The sequence below is a fragment of the Leucoraja erinacea genome, chromosome 2 (genome assembly GCF_028641065.1).
Source record: "Leucoraja erinacea ecotype New England chromosome 2, Leri_hhj_1, whole genome shotgun sequence".
Taxonomy (NCBI): domain Eukaryota; kingdom Metazoa; phylum Chordata; class Chondrichthyes; order Rajiformes; family Rajidae; genus Leucoraja; species Leucoraja erinaceus.
In genome coordinates this window covers 34,752,662-34,766,661 of record NC_073378.1, presented here as the reverse complement: position 1 = coordinate 34,766,661, position 14,000 = coordinate 34,752,662, and the positions used below count along the sequence as shown (strand labels likewise).

Genomic DNA, 14,000 nt, shown 5'->3' with positions numbered 1-14,000 from the left:
TTAAGGGCACTGAAAATGAATGCCAAGGAATTAGCAAACCTCGTTTTAGCCCTTGCACAACATCAACAAATCAACTATTTCTAATAAATGTGTAGGAAGGAACTGCAGATGCTAGTTTATACCGAAAACAGATACAAAATGCTGGAGTAACAGCGGGTCAGGCAGCATCTCTGGAGAAAACGGATGGGTGAGGATTCGGGAGGAAGGGTTCCAAACAGAAACGTCACCCGTTCGTTTTCTCCAGAGATGCTGCCTGACTTACTCCAGCACTTGGTCATCGAAGAGCAGTCGGGAGCACAAAGTACCAACAACTCCAATCTTCCTAATCGTCTAATCTGGATATTTTAACTTCAATTTAGCATCCACATTGACACAATCAAACAACAAAGCAGATTGAAAATGTCATCCTGGATCATGTGTCTGATATACTTGATGAATAATTTCACAAAAGAACTGAAGGTATAATTAAAGAATGCATGGGCCAAAGACTTATTTTAGTTTAGAGATACAGTGTGGAAACAGGCCCTTTGGCCCACCGGGTCTGCGCCGACCAGCGATCCCTGCACACTAACACTATCCTACAAATACCAGGGACAATCTACATTTATACCAAGCCAAATAACCTACAAATCTGTGCGTCTTTGGATCGTGGGAGGAAACCGAAGATCTCAGGGAAAACCCACACAGGGAGAACGTACAAACTCCATACAGACAGCACCCATAGTCAGGATCGAACCCGGGTCTCTGGTTCTGTAAGGAGGGAACTGTACCACCATGCAGCCCCTAATGTGGAAGATGTGGAGGGTCACGTGGAAGATGTATGCTAAAAATATTTTATTGCCCTTAAATGTAATTTGTTATCAGCATAAGTAGGTTAAGGTTAATACGGCATCCCTGCAATACCTGTTATTAGAGCTTAATAGGGGATCCGCAAAGCTGTAAAATGTTTGACCTAATTGGTGGCTTTTAGAATGGATGGGTTTCATCTGAAGCAGACAGGATATATCAAAGCTACCTTAAGGTTTGCATTCTTTTGATGTGAACATGTTCGTACGCTGTATAGAATTCAGCATCAATAATCAAGTAGTGAAATTCTAATGCTGAAAGAAAATATTACAAATTTTACTGCGGAAAATGTATGGGCAAAATCAAATAAATGTCCAAAAGAGGGTCCATTTCTGGACCCTCTTTTGGACATTTATTTGATTTTCCAGAGTTCTCCAGAGTTGCACATTCTTCCACATTCTCCAGAGTTGCTGCCTGACCCGCTGAGTTACTCTAGCACTTTGGGTTTTTTTTTGTAAACCAGCATCCGCCGTTCCTTGTGTCTGAATATTGCAACTTACAGATAAACAACAGAACATGCATGTTATTTTTAAAACAATTCTGCAACCTATTTGTATCTGCACTTTTCTTACAAATAGGATGTAGAATTGTTTTAAAAAAGCTAAGCAAACTCTTAAACCGTTATACCCCTATCATGTATCTACACACTGCAAATGGATCGATTGTAATCATGTCTTCTCTTTCTGTTGACTGGTTAGTACGCAACAAAAGCTTTTCACTGTACCTCGGAACACATGACAATAAACTAAACTGACTGACTGTATGGCCGATTAAAGGTCTCGACCCGAAATGTCACCTGTTCCTTTTCTGCCTCACCCACTGAGTTACTCAGGCTTTTTATGTCTACCTTCGGTGTAAACCAACATCTGCAGTTCTTTTCCACACAAACTCTTACGAAGCTCTCATCCGCCAACTGATTTATTATACAGTATAAGCACTGTGTTCGAATTTACAGTAAAATCTGGGTTTACACAAGAAAAATCAATCAAAATTTACAAGGTTGTCCGATAAACATTTCATTTATTTACAGGGTGACAGAAACAAAACATAACATCTTGAATATACCATCATGCTTTTGAGGAAAGTAATCAAACCAGTTGTTACAATTTTTTTCTCTTGTGGAGAGGAATAGAAAACGGGCTGTATTATTTTACTCCCGCAGTAGTACTTCTGATGTTTGTGACTTGACAGTATAATTCAGCGTCTTTGTATAACCAAGACAACAGAAGCCTTTATAACATGTAGTAGTTAATAGAGTTGCGATTGCCCCTTAAAATGTGTTAAAACAATTAACAGTAAACAAACTCGCATCAGACATAGAGTAGGAGCTTGATTAATAGTTAATAAGCAAGAATTGCTGGGAATTATGGTACTTCTCTCATTTTTATCAGCAAGACTGATGTAAATTCTAAGTGAGAAACCAATGTTGATTCCTGAGAATCTAAAGCCGCCTTTCTGCAGAGATGCTGCCTATCCTGCTGAGTTACTCTATCTTCGGTGTAAACCAGCATCTGTAGTTCCTTCCTACACATTACGCCTTTCTCTATGATTATTTTGCTAATATAGCATTATTTTATTCATGCATTTTGTACCAAAGCTAAAATTACAGCCTATAAGAAACGTCAGAAAAATGCCAGACGCACTCGCGTGTACATTCATGATCTTCATAAGTTCCGTATGATGTGCTTTGTTAATTTAATGACACCCAAATGACTATCTGGAACAAAGGCACACAAATCCACCTGAAATCCTGGGATCACAACAGAATATAAAAATGCAAAATAGATTCAAGCCTAGTTGCCAGTTTTTATGCAAATATCTAAGAGCTCTCCGAAGTCAAAGGAAAGCATTCTATTAGAACATTTAAATCATTTGCATGGAAAAATATCTTAAACATAGTGGAGATACAAACATATGCAAATTACCCCACTGTGAAATGAAAGCTGGTTTGCAAACCTGACAGATGTTTTTCATAAGCCCAACTGAAATAAAAATTGTGTGCTATTACAGTTCAGCATCTGTGCTGTTTATGAGATCATATTCACTTAATCTAAAGTACCCAAGCAATAATGAGTTAATGATCAACCACCTCTAGTAGCTCTGCAGGAAATTCAGTTCAAATCTCAACATACAGCAGGTATACTTTTCATCAATAGAATTTTGATGTCCAACTGAAGAACATAAAATAGTGGCCTAACATGGACACAAAAAAGACCTGAAACATCACCCATTCCTTCTCTCCAGAGATGCTGCCTGTCCCACTGAGTTACTTCAGCTTTAAACCAGCATCTGCAGTTCCTTCCTACACACTCCTAGATAAAATAGTGGCTTTTTGCTTTAGTGTTTTTGTCAATCCTGTCCCAAATTATTATAATTTTCTTGAGGCAACAGAATTGATTTCTCTGCACCAATCAATACCATCTTTGTAACACTGGCATCATAAATCTGAAACGCAGGAGCAATTACTTTAAGTCTGTCGACCAAGCTAGAGATGAACAACTTACATTTAAAGAAACAACATTCATAGCCAAAGCATCATTAACTGTATATCAGCCACTTAACTGTTGTAATTTCCCTGAATGAAATAAGTGATTAGGAAAGGTTTAGATGGATGTGGGATGGAATACAGATAAATGGGACTAGCTGGGATGGGGCATCTGGATAGAGTGGTTATGGCCCAGATAGAGTGGATGTGGAGAGATGGTTTCCAGTGGTGAGAGAATCTTGCCTTAGAATAAAAGGATGTACCTTTAGAATGGAGATGAGGAGGAATGAGGACGTGTATTCCTGGGATGGCAGGATTGACAAATAATGAAAGAATGGATCGACTGGGCTTATATGCACTAGAATTTTGAAGGAAGAGAGGGGATCTTATAGAAACGTAAAAAATTCTTAAGGGATTGGACAGGTTAGATGCAGGAAAAATGTTTGTGATGTTGGGGAACCAGAACCAGGGGTCACAGTTTAAGAATAAGGGGTAAGCCATTTAGGATTGGGATGAGGAAAAACCTTTTCACCCAGAGAGGTGTAAATCTGTGGAATTCTCTGCCACATAAGGCAGTGGAGGCCAATTCACTGGATGTTTTCAAGAGAGTTAGATATAGCTCTTAGGGCTAACGGAATCAAGAGATATGGGGAGAAAGCAGGAACGGGGTAATGATATTAGGTAATCAGCCATGATCACATTAAATGGTGGTGCTGGCTCGAAGGGCCGAATGGCCTACTCCTACGCCTATTCTCTATGTGTTTATGAATTTCTTTAGACGGAGTTAAGTTTAGTTTATTGTCACGTGTACCAAGGTACAGAGAAAAGCTTTTTTTGGATGTGTGCTATCCAGTCAGCGGAAAGATTATACATGATTATAATCATGGCGTCCACAGTGTACAGATACAGGATACAGGGAATAACGTTTAGTGCAAGGACAAACAGTAGTGGAGGCTGACATAGGGTATTTTTAAAGCGGAGATTGATAGGTTCTTGATTAGTAAGGATGTCACAGGTTACGGGGAGAAGGTGGGAGAATGGGGTTCAGAGGGAAAAATAGATCAGAGAGAAAATAGTTCAGAGGGAAAAATACATAGTAGACTCAATGGGCATCTTGGCCAGGCCCAGGAGCATACCGACAGGGAGATCCCCCCACTCCCCGATCGGCCCTCCCCACTCCCAAACACCAGGATCGTGGAACTAAAATGCGAACAGAACTTGAGGAGCAGCCCCTTCAGATATTCTTACAGGGGCACCAACCTCACACACATATACGCGTGGAACACGATCTCTACCTCGCCGCAGAAAATACAGGGGGCCGGCGAACCCACGAACTGGCCCTGTGCAACACTCTCCACTCCTCTCCCTCTCTCTGTATCTCTCACTCTCTCCCTCGATGGGAGCTTTGGCCAGGCCCTCTCATAGATGAACTGAGACCCAGGCCAATATCAATTTTAGAGGCCCCCAAATGAAGATCCCTTTGAAGCAGGCACGAGGCTCAAATGGTACTCATTGTGACATCATCATTTGAAGCTGCTGGAAAAAGGCTCTCTGTAAGAAGTGGTATTTGGCTTTTTTTTTAACTTTAATCACGAATAACTTTTGAAATAGAGCATGAATTCTGAAGTGAACCTGATGAGGTCGTGGAGGGGGAAAATGTGAGTAGGAATATGTAAAACATCCCATTGTGATGTCATTGTGGCACTCGGCAGCTGGAGAGCCAATTGTGATTGGTGCACAGTGGCATTGTGACATTATCAGTTGAAGCTGCTGGAAAAAGGCTCTCTGTAAGAAGTGGTATTTGGCTTTTTTTTTTACTTTAATCGCGAATAACTTTTGAAATAGTGCATGAAATCTGAAGTGAACCTGATGAGGTCGTGGAGGGGAAAAATGTGAGTAGGAATATGTAAAAATGTAAGCGTCAGTGCGTAGCGTTATTAGGAAGATACAATAAATACACAGACAGGCACACACCCACAAGATCAGACTTTTATAGGTATAGAGATGCATAGGTCAGCATGTCCAATAATTGTCTTTCAGCTTTTTCAAGCATTCTTTTTCAGTACAAATACCATGCTTGAGGACACAGGACTGGCACATTGGCGCAGCGGTAGAGTCGCTGCTTTACAGCGCCAGAGACCAGGGTTCGATCCTGACTACGGGTGCAATCTGTACGGAGTTTGTATGTTCTCCCCGTGACCTGCGAGGGTTTTCTCCGAGATCTCCGGCTTCCTCCCACACTCCAAAGACGTACAGGTTTGTTGGTTAATTGGCTTGGTATAATTGTAAAAATTGTCCCTAGTGTGTGTAGGATAGCGTTAGTATGCGGAGATCGTTGGTCGGCACGGACTCGAGGGAACTGGCCTGTTTCCGCACTGTAGCTCTAAACTGGACTGCAGTGACAATTTAAAGAAGGGAAATAAGGCTTTTTCATATCTCCATGGTGGATCTACCCCTTTCAGACTCCATTAACAAACAAGTTTAGACACAAAAACACATGAGTTTAGCACACAGACTGTTTTGCTTGAGCTTCAAACGCTCGTCAACTCCAACACCAAAAAGACTGGACAAGCTAGATGCAAGGAAAAATGTTCCCAATGTTGGGCGAGTCCAGAACCAGGGGCCACAGTCTTAGAATAAAGGGGAGGTCATTTAAGACTGAGGTGAGAAAAAAACGTTTTCACCCGGAGAGTTGTGAATTTATGGAATTCCCTGCCACAGAGGGCAGTGGAGGTCAAATCACTGGATGGATTTAAGAGAGAGTTAGATAGAGCTCTGGGGGCTAGTGGAGTCAAGGGATATGCGGAGAAGGCAGGCACGGGTTATTGATAGGGGACGATCAGCCATGATCGCAATGAATGGCGGTGCTGGCTCGAAGGGCCGAATGGCCTCCTCCTGCACCTATTTTCTATGTTTCTATGATGCTCGATTTCACTGTTCAATGAAGATAACCATTCCTCAGAATAATTACTACCGTATAAATATAATGAACTAAAATACTTTGAGATGTTAAAGTTGTGCATGTTAGTGGACACAAAGTATCTACAACTCTTCACGTAAAAGTGTAACTTGTTTCAAAGACATCAAGATTAAAAAAAAACAGTATGGTGGTGCAGTGGTAGAGTTGATGTCTTACAGCGCCAAAGACCGGGGCTCGATCCTGACTACGTGTGCTGTCTGTACAGAGTTTATATGTTCTCCCCGTGACCTGCGTAGGTTTTGTCCGGGATCTCCGGTTTCCCCTACACTTCAAAGGCATACAAATTATGGTATAAATGTAAAAAAGGTAAATATTGTTCGTAGTGTGCGTAGGTTAGTGTTAGTGTGCGGGGATCGCTGGTCGGAGCTGACTCTGTGGGCCAAAGGGCCTGTTTCCGCACTGTATCTCTCTAAACTCTAATCAAAAAAAGAACTTTTACAAAACTTGCAAAGCTACATTGGGAAAATAGCATTTCAGATCCTTTTGATAAGGCACATGGATATATCAGGGAATGAGAGATATGAATCACGTACAGGCAGAGGAGAGTAGTTTATTTAGCAACATGTTCAATGTGAATAATGTGGACTGAAGGGCCTGTTTCCTCTGCTCTACTGTTCCTATTTATCAGCCTTACAAAATGCTTAGCCACTGTTATGTCAACAGAGAGCCAAATCCAATCTTGAATTTTTACAGCTCAATAAAAAGGCACAGACTGTGCTCTTGCACTCCATGAATGCTGTCGGAGAAAGTAAGAATAAATTATGGGGCATAGGTACACCTTGGCAATAAACATTTTATGTTCTGATCACGCCCAACAGCTATTCTATACCCATGAAACTATTCTATTGTATTAAAATCTGGCTGAAGCTTGTATTGAAACCATTTAGTGTCCGTGCTGGCAATGAATTGAATGGATTAGGGAAAACATGGACATCCAATGATGAAAGGAAGATAAGTAGAAATACATGCTGTGTGCCTTCTTAGTTACTTGTTGGACCTGCCAGCTAACTTTTCTGTGGTTCATGCGCTAGAACACTGAGATCCCTCTGAATTTTACTCACTTGCAGTCTCTCTCCATTTCGATAATAATACGGTTTTCAGTACAGAATTATTTTTATATATTGTTTATCACCTGAAGGGGCAGCATGGTAGTGTAGCAGTGTATTTGCTGCCCTAGAGCACCAGAGACACAGGTTTGATTCTGACTACGGGTGCTTGATTGTACCGAGTTTTTACATTCTCTCCATTCTCTGAAACCTCCAGTTTCTTCCCACTCCAAAGACATACAGGTTTGTAGGCTAATTGTCTTAGTATAATTGTAAATTGTCCCTAGTGTGTGTAGAATAGTGTTAATGTGCAGGGATCGCTGGTTGGTGCCCAAAGTGCCTGTTTCCGCGCTATATCTCTAAACTAAACTGAAGAGTATGTTAGTGATATCCAGATGTTTGAATCTTTAAAATCCATAAATATACTTAAGTTTAATTCTTTAAATCTATCTAACCATGGAAACCTTTCGGCTTTAAAACAAGAAAAATAAAATCATTAAGTATTCTCAAACATTTGCCCATTTGCAGAAACATAGAAAATAGGTGCAGTAGTAGGCCATTTGGCCCTAGTAGCCTGCACTGCTCTTCAATATGATCATGGCTGATCATCCAACTCAGTATCCTGTGCCTGCTTTCTCTCCATACCCCCTGATCTCTGTAGCCACAAGGGCCACATCTAACTCTCTCTTAAATATAGCCAATTAACTGGCCTCAACTACATTCTATGGCAGAGATTCCAGAGATTCACCACTCCGTGTAAAAAATGTTTTTCTCATCTCAGTCCTAAAAGATTTCCCCTTTATCCTTAAACGGTGACCCCTTGTTCTGAGCTTCCCCAACATCGGGAACAATCTTTCTGCATCTAGCCTGTCCAACCCGTTAAGAATTTTGCAAGTTTCTACAAGATCCCCCCTCAATCTTCTAAATTCCAGCGAGAACGTCTGTTTGTTGCATTCTAGCATCTAAAACATATCAGAATGTAATAATTAAATATTCAGTCGATAGCTATAAGGCTGATAATGGATAATATTTCATTTGAAACATTCACTCTTGGTTTTTAACATTGATGTAAATCCTGCTGAACTTGGTGGAAATTGAACGCTGAAACTGCCATGCCATTGTGCCAAATTTTAATTCACAACAGTATTAGGGTTTGGTGATGAAATGTCAAATGTTCTTTCAAAAATAATATTTCAGAATGAATTACTGGTGGGTTACTTTTTATTTTACTTACTTAATTGAGTTTCTGAAGTGATCTTCGGCTGGGTTTTTCACAGTGCAACTGTTCAGCAGCCATAAATCTGCGCTGGATGAGTTTTCTGCAAGTAGTGAGAAAAAGGAGCCTGTTAGAAAATCAGTTTAGTTCAGCTTAGTATCAAGTGTACCGAGGTACAGTTAAAAAATGTTGTTGCGTGCTAACCAGTCATCGGAAAGACAATACATGAATACAATGTGATACAAGCTTAACAGAAGACACTGTACATGCAAAATAAATACAAACTATTCAATCGTGCAGCAAAGTCCCCTAATTAAACAGTTTATAATATAAATCAGCAAATGAAATTATTTTGCCCCATGGCAAGCAACGCAAATCAAAATGCGTAGGAAGGAATTGCCAATGCTGGTTTACACCAAAATGCTGGAGCAACTCAGTGGGTCTCGACCTAAAACGTCACCCATTCCTCCTCTCGAGATGCTGCCTGTCCTGCTGAGTCACTCCAGCATTTTGTGTCTAACATCGACACAAATGAAAGATGAGCGAGCAGCCAGAATTAGACAACGGTTAAGATCCAGGAGACTTATTAGACTGGAGGATGTAATGAGGGTATGGAGATATGTGAAAATGATGGGAGTTTTAAAATAGAGGTGTTGTTGGTGATGTCAGTGGAGCAGCAAGAACTGAGGTGACAGATGAGCAGCGGATGGGTTAGTTGAACTTAATCGTACCCTTTGAATGAATAATAATTCCATAATAAATAAAATGTAAGTCCTGACATGGGGAATAGATAACTGAGGCTACACTATGTACAGTAAAACTAATAATCTGGCGCGCTCAGGACTTTGTTGGCCAGACAGATTTTCAGAACACTTTGATATTATGATAATTAATAACTCACCAAACTTTCAAGTCTGAAAAAGGGTCGCTTCACAGATGCTGCCTGACCCACTGAGTTCACCCAGCACTTTGCATTTTACTTAAGATTCTATCGTTTGGAGTTCCTTATGTCTATATTCAAATTTTTTTTTTTTAAGTGATGCATGTTAGTTTAGTTTAGTTTAAAGATACAGTGTGAAAACAGATCCTTCGGCCCACTGAGTCGGCGCTGACCAATGGTTCCTGGTCCTACAAGCTAGTGACAATTTACAGAAGCCAATTAACCTACAAACCTGTACGGCATCGGAGTGTGGGAGGAATCCGGAGCACCCGGATAAAACCCGTGCGAAGACAGGGAAAATGTACAAACTCTGTTTGCACCCATAATACATATGGCAGCACCTGCAGTCAGGATCGAACCTGGGTCTCTGACGCCGTGAGGCTGCGACTCTGCCGCTACGCCACTGTGCTCCCCTTGCATTGGTACAATACATTTCACAGTGAGGATAGACACAAAATGCTAGAGTAACTCAGCGGGACAGGCAGCATCTCTGGAGAGAACGAATGGGTGACGTTTAAGGTCGAGACCCTTGTTCAGACTTCGGTCTCGATACGAAACGTCACCCGTTCCTTCTCTCTAGAGATGCTGCCTGTCCCGCTGAGTTACTCCAGCATTTTTTAACTATCTTCGATTTAAACCTGCATCTGCAGTTCCATCCTACACATCTTCTAGTGAGCAGATTTGAAGGGTGTGCAAAAATGGGTCTCGCAGGAGCTTAAAAGCAGTGTGGGAAGCAGGACACTGAAGACTTTAATGGGAGCATGGGCAACGTTATCCAGTGAACAAGATGCCAAACCAGTGGAATTTCAAATTAAAAATGCAGTAGATTGTCAGAATTTTATTGTACTCAGTTCCCATAGCAAAATGGAGGCCTGTTATTAGCACAGCATTTTATTGTTTTGTAACAAATACTTTATAAATACAGAATCTAGCAAGTATGACCGATATGGAAAACCTGCCTTTCAGTCAACAGCCTACCAATCAGTTGTTTAACACCAGGCCTTTCAGTCAAGGATCATGTAAATAATAAGCAAAAAGAGAGAGTAATAATGTGCCAGCAATGCATGATATTCAAATAATTTGTAAACAGTCCACATAAAATAGTTACTAAGAAACTAAGAAATCAACATTCGACTCCATTCAAGGACCCAAGCAGTCGTTCCAGGTGCGACAAAGGTTCACCTGCATCTCCTCCAACCTCATCTACTGCATCCTCTGCTCTAGGCGTCAGCTGATTTACATCGGGGAGACTAAGCGTAGGTTGGGCGATCGTTTCGCCGAACACCTCCGCTCAGTCCGCAATAACCAACCTGACCTCCCGGTGGCTCAGCACTTCAACTCCCCCTCCCATTCCCAATCCGACCTCTCTGTCCTGGGTCTCCTCCATTGCCAGAGTGAGCAACAGCGGAAATTGGAGGAACAGCACCTCATATTCCGCCTGGGGACCTTGCGTCCGGATGGCATTAACATTGAATTCTCCCAATTTTGCTAGCCTTTACTGTCTCCTCCCCTTCCTTAACCCTTGAGCTGTCTCCTCCCACCTTCCTATCTGCCCGCCCTCGGGCTCCTCCTCCTCCCCTTTTCCTTCCTTCTCCCCCCCCCCACCCCCCATCAGTCTGAAGAAGAGTTTCGGCCCGAACCATTGCCTATTTCCTTCGCTCCATAGATGCTGCTGCACCCGCTGAGTTTCTCCAGCAATTTTGTGTACCTAAGACATCAACAAGTGATTTCATCCACAGTGAACATTATTGATAGAATAAAAGTTAGATAATTTTGAAACAACAATTAATCTTCCTCATGGCATCTTTCTGCGTGTCCTCATTTTCCACCACTAAATATCATATTTTTCAATGGATTTCACATCCTCCTGCCAATTCTTCCACCAGACTAATTAACTTATTCTCATGCTGATACAACCAGCCTCCACTCTTTTCACAGCTGCCCAATTCATACGTTCAGTAAATTAATGTACTGAATCAGATCGAAATTCGAAAATATTAGAATATTGAAGATAGAGTCCCTTACCAAGAGATACAGGTGAATTTATAATGGAAAACAAGGAAATGGCAGAACAGTTAAATGAGTACTTGCATTCTGTTTTCAATAAGAAAGACACAAACAATCTCCCGTAAATACTAGGGGACCCAGGATCTAGTGGGAGAGAGTAACGGAAGGGAATCCACATTAGTGAACCTCATCTATTGCATCCGGTGCTCTTGGTGTCAACTGCTCTACATCGGTGAGACCAGGCGCATGCTTGGCGATCGCTTCGCCCAACACCTCCGCACAGTTCGCATTAACCAACCTGATCTCCTGGTGGCTCGGCACTTGAACACCCCCTCCCATTTCGAATCCGACCTTCCTGCCCTGGGCCTCCTCCATGGCCAGAGTGAGTCCCACTGCAAATTGGAGGAACAACACCTCATATTTCTACTCCAATTTCAGGTAGTCCTTGCTTAAGGGGTTGGACAAGCTAGATGCAGGAAGATTGATCCCGATGTTGGGGAAGTCCAGAAAAAAGGGGTCACAGTTTAAGGATAAGGGGGAAATCTTTTAGGACCGAGATGAGAAAAACATTTTTCACACAGAGAGTGGTGAGTCTGTGGAATTCTCTGCCACAGAAAGTAGTTGAGGCCAGTTCATTGGCTATATTTAAGAGGGAGTTAGATGTGGCCCTTGAGGGATCAGGGAGTATGGAGAGAAGGCAGGTGCAGGATACTGAGTTGGATGATCAGCCATGATCATATTGAATGGCGGTGCAGGCTCGAAGGGCCGAATGGCCTACTCCTGCACCTATTTTCTATGTTTCTACATCCTTTCCCTCCCCTTCCCAGCTCTCCCACAGCCCACTGTCTCCGCCTCTTCCTTTCTTCTTCCCGCCCACCCCCCACCCCTGATGGGATCAGATCTTGACCCGAAACGTCACCTATTCCTTCGCTCCATAGATGCTGCCTCTCCTGCTGAGTTTCTCTAGCATTTTTGTCTACCTTCGATTTTCCATCATCTGCAGTTCCTTCTTTAACATTCTGTGTGTATATGTTTAGTACAGACTTTTAGACCAAAGGGCCTGTTTTTGTGCTATAAAATTCTGTTAGAGATAACTGGTATTGCATAGATCAGTTTAGTTTAGAGACACAGCGTGGAAACAGGCCCTTCAGCCCAACGAGCCGATGCCGATAGGCAATCCCGTACATCAACATTATCCTACACACTAGGGACAATTTACAATTTTTACCAAAGCCAATTAACCTGCAAACCTTTACGTCTATGGAATGTAGAAGGAAACTGGACATCCTGGAGAAAACCATGCAGGTCACATGGAGAATGTGCAAACTCTGCACAAACTGCACCCGTAGTCAGGATCGAACCTGGGTCTCTGGGGCTGTAAGGCAACAACTCCACCGCTACGCCACCATACCTATTTATGGTGAAGGGGGATTGGACCACGATCTGATTGAGGTATTCCCTGCTAGAGAGAGCCCCACCTTTGTGCCGGTCACTGAAATGGAGGAATACTCAGCCTGGACCTGAAAACAGGCCATTCATCCTCTCCCTGGTGAAGTGTCCAGTGCACTGTCAAGAATAGATCATTAAGATTGGGAACAAGTAAATTCCTATTATGATTTTAATAATATTATCACCTTTTCCACAGATGCTGACTAACATGCTGAGTATTTCCAGCATTTTCTATTTTTATTGTGACTTTCCTGCATCTGCAGATTTTTTTATTTTCACTTATCATGTCTATATTTCCCCAAAACATCTCCACATTCTCCTCCTTACCAGCACTACCACTTGACTTGGCACCATCAGAAAACTTGGATGGATTACATTTTGGAAAATGTCATCCCAATCGCTGATCTAAACCGCAGGGGTCCCAACATCAATCCCAGCCTCACACCACTAGTCTCAGCCTCCCAACCTGAAAATGCTCTTTTTATTCTTCTGTTTTGTGTCCATTTATCAGCAGTTAAGTCCACAGTCAAGTGTATTAGACATAGAAACATAGAAATTAGGTGCAGGAGTAGGCCATTCGGCCCTTCGAGCCTGCACCGCCATTCAATATGATCATGGCTGATCATCCAACTCAGTATCCCGTACCTGCCTTCTCTCCATACCCTCTGATCCCCTTGGCCACAAGGGCCACATCTAACTCCCTCTTAAATATAGCCAATGAACTGGCCTCAACTACCCTCTGCGGCAGAGATTCACCACTTTCTGTGTGAAAAAAGTTCTCCTCATCTCGGTTTTAAAGGATTTCCCCCTTATCCTTAAGCTGTGACCCCTTGTCCTGGACTTCCCCAACATCGGGAACAATCTTCCTGCATCTAGCCTGTCCAACCCCATAAGAATTTTGTAAGTTTCTATAAGATCCCCTCTCAATCTCCTAAATTCTAGAGAGTATAAACCAAGTCTATCCAGTCTTCCTTCATAAGACAGTCCTGACATCCCAGGAATCAGTCCGGTGAACCTTCTCTGCACTCCCT

At 42.2% G+C, this 14,000-nt stretch overlaps 1 protein-coding gene across 1 annotated transcript in view; it reads right to left on the bottom strand.

The window, feature by feature from the left end:
• Positions 1-14,000, bottom strand: part of cdkal1 (CDK5 regulatory subunit associated protein 1-like 1) — a 555,783-nt gene that overhangs the window by 470,273 nt on the left and 71,510 nt on the right. Inside the window, exon 4 of the mRNA XM_055654805.1 lies at positions 8,592-8,676. Coding sequence (XP_055510780.1) covers positions 8,592-8,676 — 85 coding nt within the window. The remainder of the gene's footprint in view (positions 1-8,591; positions 8,677-14,000) is intronic.